Raw genomic sequence first — 15486 nt, 5'->3', positions numbered from 1 at the left:
TGGATTTCCTTGGGTCATAAGTCTCCAAGTACTAGCAAAAGTCTGGTAAGAATCTGGTAAGGCATCAAGAACAATCTGCACAAGGGAACTATCTGAAATAACTTTACCTGCAGAAATAAGTTGCTCATTGATATCCTTGACACTAGCAAGGAAAGTGTCCGTATCATCTTCCTCATGCATAATCTTTGACTCCAGCTCTTTACGTAGCAAAGCAATTTTAGCCTCATTGCGACTTGCATAAAGACTAGCCAAAATATCCCAAGCCTGTTTTGCAGATTTCGCTGAACGGATGTGAGCAACAATGGTGCGCTTCACAGACAACGCAATCAGTGCATGAGCCTGCGCATCCTTAACATCCCAACGAGCTTGTTCTGCCGTAGGCAAAACAACTCTAACAGCTGCAATCCTTGCAGCAAGACCTGCAACATCCTCAACATCGCCTACATCCTCAGAACCAGGACGTACATCAATGCCCTGCACAATGTTCCAGACGCCCTTTGACACAAGAACATGTTGCACAATATAAGCCCACATAGGGTAGTTGTCCCCATCCAACCTGTCCTCAGCAGCAAACATCTTGAACACATTTGTGTTGTTGTCAGCTATGGTAAATGCTGCACTTGATGTGAAAACTGCCCGAAAATAGGAGAAACGGAGCGGGAACAACTTGTGCTATATAGCACAAACCGTAGAAGACTATAAGGCACCTGTTATGCAGAAAACGGTTGACAGAAATTCTGCACAAAATGACGAAATAGCCAGTGCAGTACTGCCTGTAGTGGAAACGGAGGCCGAAATAAGCCCAAATCAAAAATCTGAGCTGACCTGCGATACGAGCTCTCCCAAAGTATTTGTCGACTTGCGAACGCTTGCCAAAGCTCACTGAAATCGGAGTAAGTGAGCAGGCGTGTGCTGGAGCAGTTGGCGACTAAGCCCGGGATGACGCAACTTGCTCTGATACCAATTGTTGGAATTAGGGTTGCAGAGAAACGCGCACAGCTTCGAGAAGACGAAGGAAGCTCAAGGCACACAATAGAGAGAGTGTTACTTAGTGTGCAATGGAAAGATGGATAGCCCTAGAGTGATGGGCATATATACAATGCTCGCGAGAAAAAACCTCCTAAAGAGGGAGAAAATGCCCCGGCGGTCCTAGTGTGTTCACACACATCACTACCACATGTATATGGTAACATATTCAACGCTGTGTATGCGCAGAAAATTCACTGTTTTTCAGCCATATGGACGCCAGAACACTTGGGAATCGTGCCCTATTGGCAGAGGACAGCTAGGGGACTGTTGGGGACTGAAAACAGGGCAAAAACCAATAAATACAGCGAGCTGAATCTACTGTTTTTGGGCAGGAAGCAGAGGGTTTACGCCAATGCAAGTGAGCTCCAGCGGGGCTGTTATGCTGCCGAAATTTGGCCAAATCAAGTAGTATTTAGCGGGATATAGGTAAGGATTCCCAAGACTATTTTGTAATTTACCCTCTCAAAGAATAAAGAAATACCGAAAGGGGCGCCAATTTTGGGGCCTACAAGTTGTCGGCATCTGCTCGGGGCATTCTAGCTTCCGAGCCGTGTGTATTCAAATGTTAATTCCCGTCGCAGGTTTCCTTTGCAAAGTGCTTTATGTGTGCGTTTAAAGTAAAGAATTTCGGGTGACACCCAACGCCTACCGCCCTACGGGCCGGTTTCACAAACCGCTGTCACAAGACGAGCACCACGTGCCAATAGAAAAGAACACACTGAACAGACTTTTAGCACTTAAATAACAGTTGAACTGAAAGAGAGAGATGACACTCGACACGGAGTGGCGAAATTCCACCCCAGAGAGTATTGGCGCCAAACCTTGGCGCCCCTTCCGGTATTTCTTTATATTGCATCAACACGGTACAAACCGGTACGTCAAACTCTGCACCTTCTCCAGGAAGCATGCCAGAGAATGAGCCCATGGCCTCATATTTAAAGGCCCTAGGCCCCAAAAGCAGTTTTACATGAAAAGCCTTTAAACTCAAAAGCTTCTGGGCCAAAAGCAATGCCAAAAAGTTGTCAACGTAAATCTAGAAAATCAGTACAATTGCCACGTCAACAGTCAACGCAAAACACGGAAATCCGTACAGCCTGCCACGTCAACACTATCAACGTAATTTCTAAGATACAGAGTCATTTGTCTATGCATTGGAATGGTGTACACGTGTTGCAATTTCAAATGCACTCTCGATGTCTGAACTTTGAAGCTTGCTTATCTCTTTTAAGTATGCATGACTAAACGATCACTCTTCTCTGCTATCTCTTGCAATCGAGGACGATTGCTTTGATTTTAGAAGGCGATATGTGATGGATTTTAGGGTTAGGGTTTTTACGTCGAGGTCATAGGTGTTTTTTGTTTTGTTTTGGGAGTCGGGTTTGGGCACGGCCCTCTCAGTCGTTCTTCCCCTGTAACATCAAAAATGCACAAGAAGAACGACCGAAACTGAATGCACCCAACCTCCTAGGGCAAACGCTTTCGTCACTAGTTTCCCTTGGACTACATGAGGCTTTGCTTCCCCAAGAGGCCAAGATTATCTACACTCTTAGGGCAGTGCCCTTGAGAGACTAGTAATGGGTGCGACCGCGACCAAGTACCTCAGATCTAGAGGGCCAGGTACTGCGGGACTTGCTTCGGCCTTCCCTTTGGAGTTTCCTCCGCCACGTAGCTTATCGCTCACCACACTAAACTACCCTTGTAACCCGACGGTTTTCCCATAGAAAATGCTATACCCGCTTGATAGGGCGTCGGCTCACAGGTGGCATCCACTCAGGTTGGTGATGTCTCCCTTTTCATCTCCCAACCTCTTTTTGGCGAGGCTGACCCCCCCGCGGGGCTCTAGTCGCTCATTTGGCTTCGCTTGCGTCATTTCCCTCGAGAGGAATCGAAGTATAATAGTATGCATATGAAGGAAGGTATTATCCTTCCATCCACCTATGCAGAGCACTCAAGTACTCGGGCACAACCTTCGCCACAAAAATCGAGAAACTTTGCCACAGAGACGTGCCTTGCAGTTCCGTTCCTCGAGTGCGGATCATGGCCTACCCAAAAGAGCAGCCACTTCCCACGAGCCTCTCCACCAAGGAGGGTAACGCTCATCTCTTCAAGGTCAACAGCGGGTCGATATCGTTGAAGCTGGAGTTGAACCATCGCCCCCTAGGTCCATCAAGCGTCGAGCAACCCACCAGCCAAATGCAAAAGCGAACGACCCTCCGACTGGGAGCACAGTGCACAAACACTGTGTCCGCCCCTCCAACTATCCGCCAGTTTGAGTCCACCTACTCTTTCGGGAGCCAGTATTCTCTCCTTCTTTCTTATCACTATAGTCCCACTGAACTTGTTAGGTGCAGCGGCATGAATGTTTGAACTTTGCTCAAGATGAGTGCTCCAAACTGTGCTCAAGGTTCCTTTTACTTACGGAAGGGAGAGCCTTCCGCTCCTTTAGTGAGAGAGTGCAATGGACACAAACAAAGTGAATGGACACAGTGAATGGAAGTGCATGAGACTGAGAGATAGAGAGAGAAGAGAGATACGAAAATAGAGACGTTGTAAAACCCTCCTCCAAAGGCCCCACTCTCTATGGTGAGAGCGGTCTACTTATGATTGCACAAATCTCTACAATGCTTGGACTTGCCGACGATGTCGACGACGATGAGGACGACAACGAGACGGGCTAGAATCTGAAAATCTTGTATCTGCTGAATTCTGACTCTATGTCGATGACGACGATGCGCTGAAAACGCAGATGCTGAAATCTGCGTTTTCCGGGCTGAAACTGTAAACCTTGCAGAAACTGACCGTGCGGCGAGGAACTGCTGCAAGAAGGTGAGATCTACGAGGTTCGGGGGTTCTTCTGCGAGTGCTAAGGGCTGAAAACTGAAAACGCTGGTGGTTAAAGAGGTTCCATCGCGAAGATCTGCAAAAACGATGGCTTGTTTGGCAGATCCAAAAACGCTAGGGCTGATCCTTGTGCTGATGCAAAAACGTTGGGGTTCTGCGGTGGGAAACTGCTAACGCTAGGGCTGATTTGTTCCTTGCTATCGCGCCGGATGTTCTGCAAATGCAAAACGCTAGGCTGATATGCTGTGTCGTGATGACGCCAAGCTGATCTGTTGTGCACAAATCGCTAAGGCTGGTCTTGTAGATGAAAAACGCTAGGGTTGTCCTGCTGATGCAGAAAACGCTAGGCCTCTTCGATTCTGCTAAGAAGTTGCCTGTTGAGCGAGTGCTCCTGCTCCTACTGCCTCTTTTGCCAGAAAGTGCTAATTGTGGTTTGCTTATATATTCACTTAGCAAAATTGCCCTACCTACTTTCCAACAAAAGTCACTTAAAAATAATAAGTGAAAAATGTCAAAAATAGGGAAAATAAGCCTATGCACTATAAAAATGCTACTGATGGGATTTGGTGGGAATCTGATGGTCATGTTGTGTGCAACCAGAGGATATGCATCTAATCTAAGTGTCTGGACATACACGGTCTACGAACAGACTCACAAAAGTGCCAGATCACTTCCTATTCTAGACTGACTTGACTGAACTAAACCCTGATCATGTTGTAGCTTGTCCACGGACACATAGGGTTGGATGTGTCACATGATAGAACTGCAACAAGTATCCACGCGTTTGTTCATAGCCAGTCGTCTTATAGGGCTCCAACGCCAAGCACGAATGCCTCTCTTCCCACTTGTCCCATGCGTGGGAGCTGATTGAGCTAAAGTCAGCCATAGGGATATATTTCTTCATCCAATTCTGGGTTCTGTGTCTACCAAGATTTTTGAAGCCGACCAGTACACGAGGGACTTTGACACTACTATTACCAAGGTCTGGGAGGCTTTAGCAAAATCTCAAGAAAGACACAAGAAGGCAGCAGATCGACGCCGTCGCGATTTGAAATTAAAGGAAGACGATTGGGTGCTCTTACATTTTGAGAAGGCATGCCTGAGAAAGAAAAAGGGAAAGGAGCAGCTTTTTCCAAAGCTTAGCATGACATACTATGGACCTTTCTAGATAAAAGAAAAGATAAATGATGTCTCCTTTAGACTGAAGCTGCCCGACACTTGGAGAATTCACAATGCTTTTCATGTGAGTCTGTTGAAGCCTTTTAAAGGCGATGTGCCCGATGATGGGGAGCTAGATGAGACACCCGAAGTGGAGGAAAGCGAGGAGATACTCGTTCTAAGATACTGGCACATAAAGATAGAAAGATTAAAGGTAAAGTGATTAGGCGGTTCTTGGTTGAATTCAAGAACTATCCTGCATTGGATGCGAAGTGGATGGAGGAGGACCTCGCAGATACTCCTCAAATTGTGGAACTTTACCTTGAAGCATTTGGTTTAGCATAGTCTACTCCAATAGTGTCACGTGATACATCCCAACCCTATGTGTCCGTGGACAAGCTACACCACAGTAGGGTTCAGTCAGTTCAGTCAAGTCTAGATTCGAAGTGATTTGGCACTTTTGTGAGTCTATTCGTAGACCGTGCATGCCCAGTCACTAAGTGTAGATGCATATCCTCCGGTTGCACACAGCATGATCATCAATATTCCCTTCAGGATCCATCAGATTCAGTCATGGGAATTTTCCAGTGCATTTAGCCTATTTTCCTATTTTTGGTTATTTTCACTTATTATTTTTAAGTGACTTTCCGACAAAAGTAGGTAGGGCAATTTTGCTAAGTTAATATATAAGCAAACCCAAGTTAGCACTTTCTGGCAGAAGAGGCAGCAGGAGCTTCTTGCTCAACAGGCAACTTCTCAACAGTACCCCCCAGCACCCCCAGCGTTTTTGGATTCCATCCTCGCCAGGCCAGTTCCCATCCTTGGCGTTTCCTCATTTGCAGACCCTTGCCATCACCCTCTGCATCCTAGCCATTGCAGATCCCCAGTATCACCATCAAACCCCATTTGCTAGCGTTACCACAATTCAGCCCATTAGCGTTTTTGTCTCCAACAGGCCAGCGTTTTGGCAAGGATCAGAGGCAGCCGAGTGTTAGTACATTTCAGCCCTAGCCGCGTCAGAATACACAGCGTTTTCAGCCTATGACACAGAAGCAGATCAACCCCAAGTTGGTTGCAGATGTTCCCCCATTTTCAGCCATAAAAATGCAGCCAACACAATAAATTTCAGCCACCGAAACAGTCCCGGAAATCAACAGTTAGAAGACCACAAATTTCAGCCATCAAGTCGTCGTCGTCGTCACCACCGTCGTCGTCACCACCATCGTCGTCATCGGCATAGTCCAAGTTGCATCAGTCCATTGCATACGCATTGTACACCTTTGTGCAATCAAAGTAGACCACTCTCGCCGACGAGAGTGGGGCCTTCGGAGGAGGGTTTTACAACCTCTCGGGTGTCGTATCTCTTCTCTCTCCTTCTCTCAGTCTCATTCACTTGCACGCACAATATCCACTCACTTTGTTCGTGATCATAGCACTCTCCATAAAGACAGAAGGCTCTCTCCTTCCCTAAGAACTAAAAGGAACCTTGAGCAATAAAGATCACTAATCTTGAGAAAATACAACATTCATTCCGCTGCACCTAACATTGGTATCAAAGCTTTGGCAGTGTTCTGTATCACTCAAGGAAAGAACCACAAGAACCACAAGAATTTTTTTGCTTGTTGAGGTCGCACGAACCCAAGTTTACTTGGGCGTGTCGATTCCTAATCGTGTTTTGTTGAAGAGTGACAAGAATCCCAAGAAAGAAGGGCTTGTCCAGCCTCCCCTTGTCTCTCTTTTCACTCATTGAGAGAGGACCGTGCACTTAGCGGCCGGCAAATCGACGTGAGGTGGGAAAAAGCAACCTTGGTGTGAGCGCAAGGCCGCCAAGGGGTGCGCCCGCGGAAAAGAGTAGAACTCGGGTGAAGAGAAGATCCTTCTCAAACGCGATTTGCAAGCGAAAGAAAACCTCAAAGACCTCAAGAACCCCAAGAACCCAAGTTCCTCGTGAACTTAAGAACCCAAGAACCCCAAGAACCCACGACTTCAGAATGATATCACTCGAAGCGAAATGGATACTTCGCTTGGAGGTGATGAGCATGAGAGAGGCGAAGAAGAATTTTCCCACCAAGAGGTTTTTCAGACCCTCCCCCTTTTCCACCTACGACAAAGATTGCACTAACTCCTATGAAGGAGTTGGACCAAGAAAGAGAAGCAGAAAGAAAAGCGTACGAAGAAGACATGGCAGCCATAGAGCGCTCGTACCAAGAAAGAATGGCATCCATAGCGCGTGAGAGCGAGCAAGCACGCTTGGAAGCCAAAGCAAGACAAGCTGAATACGACCGCGAGACCAATGCAAGAATGCAAGCGATGTTGCGACTCTTTTCTCAAATGCAGACACAGATTCAACAGGATCGGGAAAAGGAGACTCTCTCAGTCTCTTCTTCTCCAAAGCATGATACACTGGATTTGCATGATTGTGTGAAGCATGATGATGATTTGATTGACAATGACAAGCATGATGATTTGCATGAAGAAGATGTGATTGTTCACAAGAAAAATGTGTTAGTGGATGCTTTGTCTAGCAAAGCTAACCTCGTTGCAGATTCAATCAATCACGAAGGATCGATCTTGGCTCTCAAGCCTAGGTCCAGAGAACCATTACAGGAAGTATTATGTGTTCGCATGATTGATACGCACGCGTTGTTCGAGTGTTTCATTCGTGACGGTTTCCTGTATTTTAGTCACTATCGTTATGTGATCCCTTTTCCTAGGCATGACATATTGTATGTTGAGCACGTTTCTCTCATGGATGAGCACGAATGTATGCGGATTGTTCATGAAAAGCTGAACAGTTTGTATGTCAGGATTTCACATTCCATGTCTCTTCCTTGGCATGACACAGTTTCCGAAAGAGCACATGATTGTATGAGCACCACGCATGGGCATTTCCATTATGATTTGCCACAGTTGAATGATTTTGATCAAACAGAAAAGATTCCATCTCATTGTTTGCATGTGTTTGATGAACGGTTTGTCACTCCGTCTCTATGTTCATCTACATTGCATACACAGTCTTTAGAAAAGAAAAGATTTTTTTCCTTCACTTTACATGGAATGGGTAAGTTCATGGTTTTGTGTTGGAGATGGTTTCAGGAATTTTCAGCCATGGAGATTCTTGAAGAAGAAAGAAGCAGATCTCTAGACGAAGTTGACGCAAGAAAGGAGATTCAAACGACATTGTCTCGCTTTCGGCGCGGCCCAGAGAAGCAAGCGTTGCAGACCTTTATGAAGTTCAAGTACCGCACGACCCACACATCAAAGTGGGCCGGCGAAGAGTCCCTTCCAGGATTCCGAATGCTATTGGCGATCTCCCTCGACGCCATGTACCTCACTTTGAAAAGGAGGGGATGTCATGTGACACATCCCAACCCTATGTGTCTGTGGACAAGCTATACCACAGCAGGGTTCAGTCAGTTCAGTCAAGTCTAGATTAGAAGTGATCTGGCACTTTTGTGAGTCTATTCGTAGATCGTGCATGCCCAGTCACTGAGTGTAGATGCATATCCTCCGGTTACACACAGCATGATCATCAGTATTCCCTTCAAGATCCATCAGATTCAGTCATGGGAATTTTCCAGTGCATTTAGCCTATTTTCCTATTTTTGGTTATTTTCACTTATTATTTTTAAGTGACTTTCCAACAAAAGTAGGTAGGGCAATTTTGCTAAGTTAATATATAAGCAAACCCAAGTTAGCACTCTCTGGCAGAAGAGGCAGCAGGAGCTTCCCGCTCAACAGGCAACTTCTCAACAGTACCCCCCAACACCCCCAATGTTTTTGGATTCCATCCTCGCCGGGCCAGTTCCCATCCTTGGCGTTTCCTCATTTGCAGACCCTCGCCATCACCCTCCGCATCCTAGCCATTGCAGATCCCCAGTATCGCCATCAAACCCCATTTGCTAGCGTTTCCACAATTCAGCCCATTAGCGTTTTTGTCTCCAATAGGCCAGCGTTTTGGCAAGGATCAGAGGCAGCCCAGTGTTAGTACATTTCAGCCCTAGCCGCGTCAGAATACACAGTGTTTTCAGCCTATGACACAGAAGCAGATCAGCCCCAGGTTGGTTGCAGATGTTCCCCCATTTTCAGCCATAAAAATGCAGCCAAAACAGTAAATTTCAGCCACCGAAACAGTCCTGGAAATCAGCAGTTAGAAGACCACAGATTTCAGCCATCAAGTCGTCGTCGTCGTCACCACCGTCGTCGTCACCACCATCGTCGTCATCGGCATAGTCCAAGTTGCATCAGTCCATTGCATACGCATTGTACACCTTTGTGCAATCAAAGTAGACCACTCTCGTCGACGAGAGTGGGGCCTTCGGAGGAGGGTTTTACAACCTCTCGGGTGTCGTATCTCTTCTCTCTCCTTCTCTCAGTCTCATTCACTTGCACGCACAATATCCACTCACTTTGTTCGTGATCATAGCACTCTCCATAAAGACGGAAGGCTCTCTCCTTCCCTAAGAACTAAAAGGAACCTTGAGCAATAAAGATCATTAATCTTGAGAAAATACAACATTCATTCCGCTGCACATTACGGATAGAACCCCGATTTCAGCATGGGCGAATCTAGTGCAGCGGGTTTGAACAAGAGGGGAGTCACTCCACTCCTTTATCAACAGATTGCCCGGATTTTTTATATAGAGTCACTGATGTCCCTTTGGGTTTCAGGGATACTGCTGAGCTGGCAGTATTCTGTTGTATGACTTTATGAACTGGAATTCCCGAATATGAATATGATATTGATTGATTTGTACTCACCTTGTTTGAGTGCAGGAACTAATAGACGAAATGACTGCAGTATTTCGGTCTCATAAATCTTTATAGACATGTAAGGTGCAGCTGAAATGAATGTTGAACTTTGCTCAAGATGAGTGCTCCGAACTGTGCGCAAGGGTTCCTTTTACTTACAGAAGGAAGAGCCTTCTATTCCTTTAGTGAGAGAGTGCAAATGATTACAAACAAAGTGGTAAACACTGTGAATGAAGGTGTTGAGACTGAGAGAGAGAGAGAGAGAGAGAGAGAGAGAGAGAAGAATACGACACCAGAATGTTGTCAAACCCTCCTCCGAAGGCCCCACTCTCTACGGCGAGAGCGGTCTACTATTGATTGCACAAATCTCTACAAATGGTCTGGACTTGCCGACGATGTCGACGACGATGCGAACGGCGACGAGACAGCTGAAATTTGAAAACGCTAAGGCCTGAAATCTGCAAATCTTGTAGCTGCTAAATTCTGACTATGTCGGTGACGACGGCGATAGCGACGACACGACGACGATGCGTTGAAAACGCAGATGCTGAAATCTACGAATAGCGGGCTGAAACTGCAAACGCTTGCTGATCTAACTGTGCGGCGAGGATCTGTTGCGGGAAGGTGAGATCTGCAAGGTTCAGGGGCTGTTTTGCGGTGTCTATATGAAAATGCTGGTGCAAAAAAGGGACTTGTTGCCGGGAATCTGCAAAACGCTAGGCTGTCCTGCTGACCCAAAAACGCTAGGCTGATTTGATGTCCTGCTGCAAAAACGCTAAGGGATCTGCTGTGTCTGTTATCGCCAGGCTGATCTGCAAACTGTAAAACGCTGGGGCTGATCTGCAATGCTGAAAAACGTTGATCCTTGTTGGCTGAAAACGCTAGGTTGCCTGCCACGGGGTCTTGTTGAGAAGGTACTCTATTGGACAATTGGTCTCTACTGGAAATTGCTCTACTCAGTTTCCCAACAAAGTCACTTATTAATAATAAGTGAAAAATGGCTAAAATAGGGAAAATAGGTCTGTGCACTGTAAAAATGCTCTTGATAGGTTCTGATTGTAATTTGATGATCATACTGTCTGCAACCAGAGGATATGCATCTACTCCAAGTGCCTGGACATGCACGGCCTGCGAACAGACTCACAAAAGTGTCAGACCACCTCCTAAGCTAACTGAACTAAACTGAACCCTAGTCATGAAGTAGCTTGTCCACGTACACATAGGGTTAATGTGCACGTGACATCCCCTCCTTTTTAAAGTGAGGTACTAGTACCGAACTGTATGGCGTTGATGGAGATCGCCAACAGCGTCTGGAATCTTGGAAAGGACTCTTCGCCGGCCCACTCTGATGCGTGGGTCATGTAATACTTAAACTTCATAAAGGTCTGCAACGCTTGCTTTTTTGGGCCTCGCCAAAAGCGACAGTTATCTGTGGCTCCTTCAATGCTTCAACTTTGTCTATGGACGTAGGTCCACCGTCTTCAAGAATCTCCGAGGAGTAAAATTCCTGAAACCACTTCCAACACAAAAACATGAACATACCCATTCCATGTAAAGTGACTGAAAAAATTCGAGTCTTCTTCAAAAACTATGCATGTAATGTAGATGAACATAGAAACAAAGTGCCAAACCGTTCATCAAATACACGCCAACAATGGAATCGAAACTCGTCTTTCTGATCTAAATCAATCAACTATGGCAATTCACAATGGACATGCGGTGCTTGATGCTCAATTCTTCTTGTGCTCGTTCGGAGATTGTGTCATGCCAAGGAAGAGACATGGAATGTGAATTCCTTGAATACAAGCATTTCATCTTTTCATGACTAATCCGCATATATCCGTGCTCATTCATGAGTGAATCATGTTCATCGTACAATATGGCATGCCTATGAAAAGGGATCACATAAGGACGGTGACTAAAATACAGGAAACCATCACGAATGAAACACTCGAACAATGCGTGCTGACTAATCATGCACACATAATACTTCCTCTGGGGTTCTTGGGACCTCGACTCGAGAGCCAAGATCGGTTCTTCGTGATTGATCGAATCTACAATGAGGTTAGCTTCACTAGAAAAAGTATCAACTAAACCATCATCCTTGTTAACAATCACATCTTTGTCATGCAAATCATCATGCTCGTGAATAATCACATCTTGATCATGCAAATCATGTGTGTCGTGCTTTGGAGAAGAAAAGACTGAGAGTCTCCTTCTCCCGATTCTTTTCAATCTTCGCATGCACATTAGAAAATAGTAGAACCGACTCTTGCATGCGTTGGTCTCTCTGCGCTTCACGCCCTTCGCGCTCGCGATCCAATTTGCCTTTTCTTTCTTTGTGCTCGCAATCCAACTCTGCTTTTCTTTCTTTGTGTTCACGATCAAATTCTACCTTTATTTCTGCTTTTCTTTCTTCGCTCTCACGCTCCAAGGCAACGCGTTGCGCTTCTTGTCTCCTGATGGATTTTGATAATAATGTTGATAATCATGTTGTGTGCAACCAGAGGATATGCATCTACTCTAAGTGTCTGGACATGCACGGTCAATGAACACTCACAAAAGTGCCAGAACACTTCCTAATCTAGGCTGACTAAACTGAACCGAACCCATGTCATGAAGTAGCTTGTCCACATGCACATAGGGCTAAATGTGTCACGTGATACTTAGGGTGTCCAAGTTTGTTACAGTCCAAGTGACATAAAGACATAAAAAATAAAGCAAAACACACTCGGAAGACTTTTCACATCAAAATATGATGACGTGGCACCTGTACGGAAGTTCCGCAATTTACGATGATTTTTAAGAAAATCCCGAGATTTTAGGAAAGTGTTTTTTTGGCGTCAACTTTTCATATTTGATGCTTTTAGGCTAAATATGAGCCTTGAGGCCCTCTTTGGCACCCTTCAACGCGCACATTGCAGAGGAGGTGCTCCCCGGTTGTTGTACTTTGCGAATCAGCAATAATCAAGAAATACCAAAAAGGGCGCCAGCATTTAGGGCCAGTGCTCTCTTGGGATGGAACTTCGCCACTCCTTGTCTCATGTCGTGCATCTTTTTCAGTTCAATTGTTATTTGAAGTGCTTAAAGTTGTTCAATCTGTTCATTTCTATTGGCACGTGGTGCCCGTCTTGTGACATCCTTAACTACATGTTGCCATCTATGTTCCTCAGGGCTTCCCTCCTTCGGCACCAAAAAGAATAAAAAGCTAGCAAATGGGCAGAAAGGACTAAAAGGGATATGCCGATGCATAACTCACACAGTACATTCCAATCGATTGTTGCACGAAGACTCGAAGTTCGAACATCACAACAACGAGAAGACTTCCAATTTGCCTCAAACATTTTATTATTTTCAATAAATAAATACCCAAACACACGCCACTGATTCACTTGTACAAGAGCATCCCGGTCCATCATCTTCTCGCAATCCCTTTGCTCTCTTAAGAAGTTCCATTCGCTTAGATGCTTGAAGAAATAAAGTTGATTCAAACTATATATTTTCCGACCACTAGTCCATGGTGGTTACAAACTATCTTTTGGCTTGTTATAGAAATGCAGCTTCATAAGGTACAAAAAATCCAAATAAGAAAGAGTCTAAAGAGGACAACAAAGAGAAAGAGGGATAGGAGATTAAAAATCAATAAGTGGATAAGAAGAGCACGAACAAGATAAGAAATCACTAAATATGTCCGAAAATTTCGTTGTTAAACAAGAGAGTTAACATTAATGAACTAGATGTGAAATCACTAAATAGGACCAAAAATGCACTACTGGACAATCATACAACCATAAGGTGGCTGAGACTCCTACCATTGCGTTAACGTTTCAATCAACCAATCACACTACATTGTGACATTTGCAATGTATCTATTCAAGAGAATGTACTAGCCTAAAGGAATCTCGGACTACAGAAAATTATACACACACTGAGGGTCGTTATTAACCATAAAATATTTAATAGTCAAACAACATGGAACAGGTTGCAGGTACATTTGTCTTCTCAAAAACAAAGTGACTTGGTTTACAAAACTTCCAGTTACACGCAATGGGCAACGATTGACACTCTATGTTTCCAATCATAGCAATTACTAAAGCATGAACCCAAAATTCTTGAGTTAATATAAGAGGCTAGAGACTATTTAAACTCCCTGAAACAAATATATTTTATATAATTTATGATTAAAATCAAAGCAAAACACATACCTGGTACACATCCAGTCACCCGACTTCCAGCCAGCACAACCCCCACCACCAGCACCATCTCCAGAGTCATATGATTTTCCGAAGCCCCCTCTCGAGCCTCTATCATAACCATCACTACGATCGTAATCATAGCTACCACCTCTGTCATTTGAACCCCCTTCATCCTTTGCTGCTCCACACTTGAAACAGCTGTTCCTGCTTGCAAAATTATGCGCACCACATCCCCGCTCCTGACAGTGCCAATCGCCCGGTCTCACATCCGAGCCACTATAACCACTTCCAAAGCTTCTACCATTATAACTATCGTTTCCTCCATAGCTGCTCCTGTACTCATCTCGATACCCACTCCTGTAATCGCTGCCCCGAGGGTCACTTCTGTCATAGTAAGAGCTACCGCCACTGCTGCTGTTGTAGCCAGATCCAAAACCGTACGAACTGCCACGCCTTCTGTTATCCCCTCTGTCATCATCCCGCCCACCTCCATATGCAGCATCACTAGATTTTGCATGACCATCCCCACCCGACTTTGGTTCACTGCAGCGCTGGCATGACTCCCGCCAGCCAAAGTTTAAATGATCACATGATGAGCAGTTCCAATCACCAGGCTTCCGGTTCATGGTGGCTAAGAAGAAACCTAGAAAGCAATCGAAAATCACTACCAGAAAAGCGAGAAAGAACCTCTCTAACACGCACGCACACTCATGCGCCCACAAACAAAGATCGATTATCTGTTCTGAAAACCCAGATCCGATCAGAGGAGAGTTGGAGACACTCACGGAAGGGGGGGAAAAACGCTTTGTGTGCGCAGGAGCTTCCCTGTTTCCTACTCCCACGTCCTTCGCATCAACTTATCTATAAACCTACGCGGACAATTTGTTTAGTGACATGACTCCTCAACTATGGTAATATGGTTAATAAATATTTTAGTGGCTACTCCCTCATGGCAGCTTCGATATTACATTGCAGGCGACTCTCCCCGGATGCCTTTCCTGGCTTTCCTGTGGCGCACACGAAGCAGCAAAACTCATCAAGGATTTGAACTTTGACAGCCTCAACTTCCAATCGCTACGCTAACCACCAGGCAAGGCACGGTCGTCGCTTCAAGATGGGAACCTGTGAAATACATTCAAACCCCTCCCAGCCCCTTCTCCATCTCAGGCGCTGCCGCCTCTTGCTGAGAGTGACGTCGCAACCTTGCTGCTCAGGCCTATGCTGCACGTGCGTGCATCGGCGTCTGGTTGCTTGAGGCATCCACGCAAGATGCCATCCGTAATTTGTTTTCCAAAATGGGTAGCACATATTTCCCTCATCTTTCATTTTACTGCCCGGAATCTCCACAGATTCCACCACATCATGCCTTCCTATACAATAAAGCGTTGGATTCGGACTCCCGCAACCGTAGGCAAGATCAATAGCCAATAGGGTAAAGGGGCCAATAGTGGGCCACCTAAGGAAATGAGCTGGGATCTTTTGCCTCATGGCCCAATTTTCAACGCTCAAT

At 45.4% G+C, this 15486-nt stretch overlaps 1 protein-coding gene across 4 annotated transcripts in view; it reads right to left on the bottom strand.

Moving 5' to 3' along the window:
- The window catches only part of LOC147427093 (RNA-binding protein involved in heterochromatin assembly dri1-like), a 47273-nt gene extending 32084 nt beyond the window's left edge, over positions 1–15189 (bottom strand). Inside the window, exons 1-3 of one of the 4 annotated variants that reach the window (XM_086497955.1) lie at positions 14945–15189; positions 14762–14845; positions 13986–14619 (exon numbers count right to left, since the gene is read on the bottom strand). In XM_086497955.1, the coding sequence (XP_086354081.1) occupies positions 13986–14602 (617 nt within the window). In that variant the 5' untranslated portion in view covers positions 14603–14619; positions 14762–14845; positions 14945–15189. Of the gene's footprint in view, positions 1–13985; positions 14620–14761 lie in introns of those variants that run through there. The other 3 variants (XM_086497956.1, XM_086497954.1, XM_086497957.1) reach the window with 3 other exon arrangements.
- Positions 15190–15486: the final 297 nt, after the last annotated feature.

Source organism: Adiantum capillus-veneris, chromosome 24 (assembly GCF_014529385.1).
Source record: "Adiantum capillus-veneris isolate H3 chromosome 24, ASM1452938v2, whole genome shotgun sequence".
NCBI lineage: Eukaryota > Viridiplantae > Streptophyta > Polypodiopsida > Polypodiales > Pteridaceae > Adiantum > Adiantum capillus-veneris.
The sequence above is the reverse complement of the archived record's forward strand: the minus strand, read 5'-3'. Positions and strand labels throughout refer to the sequence as shown.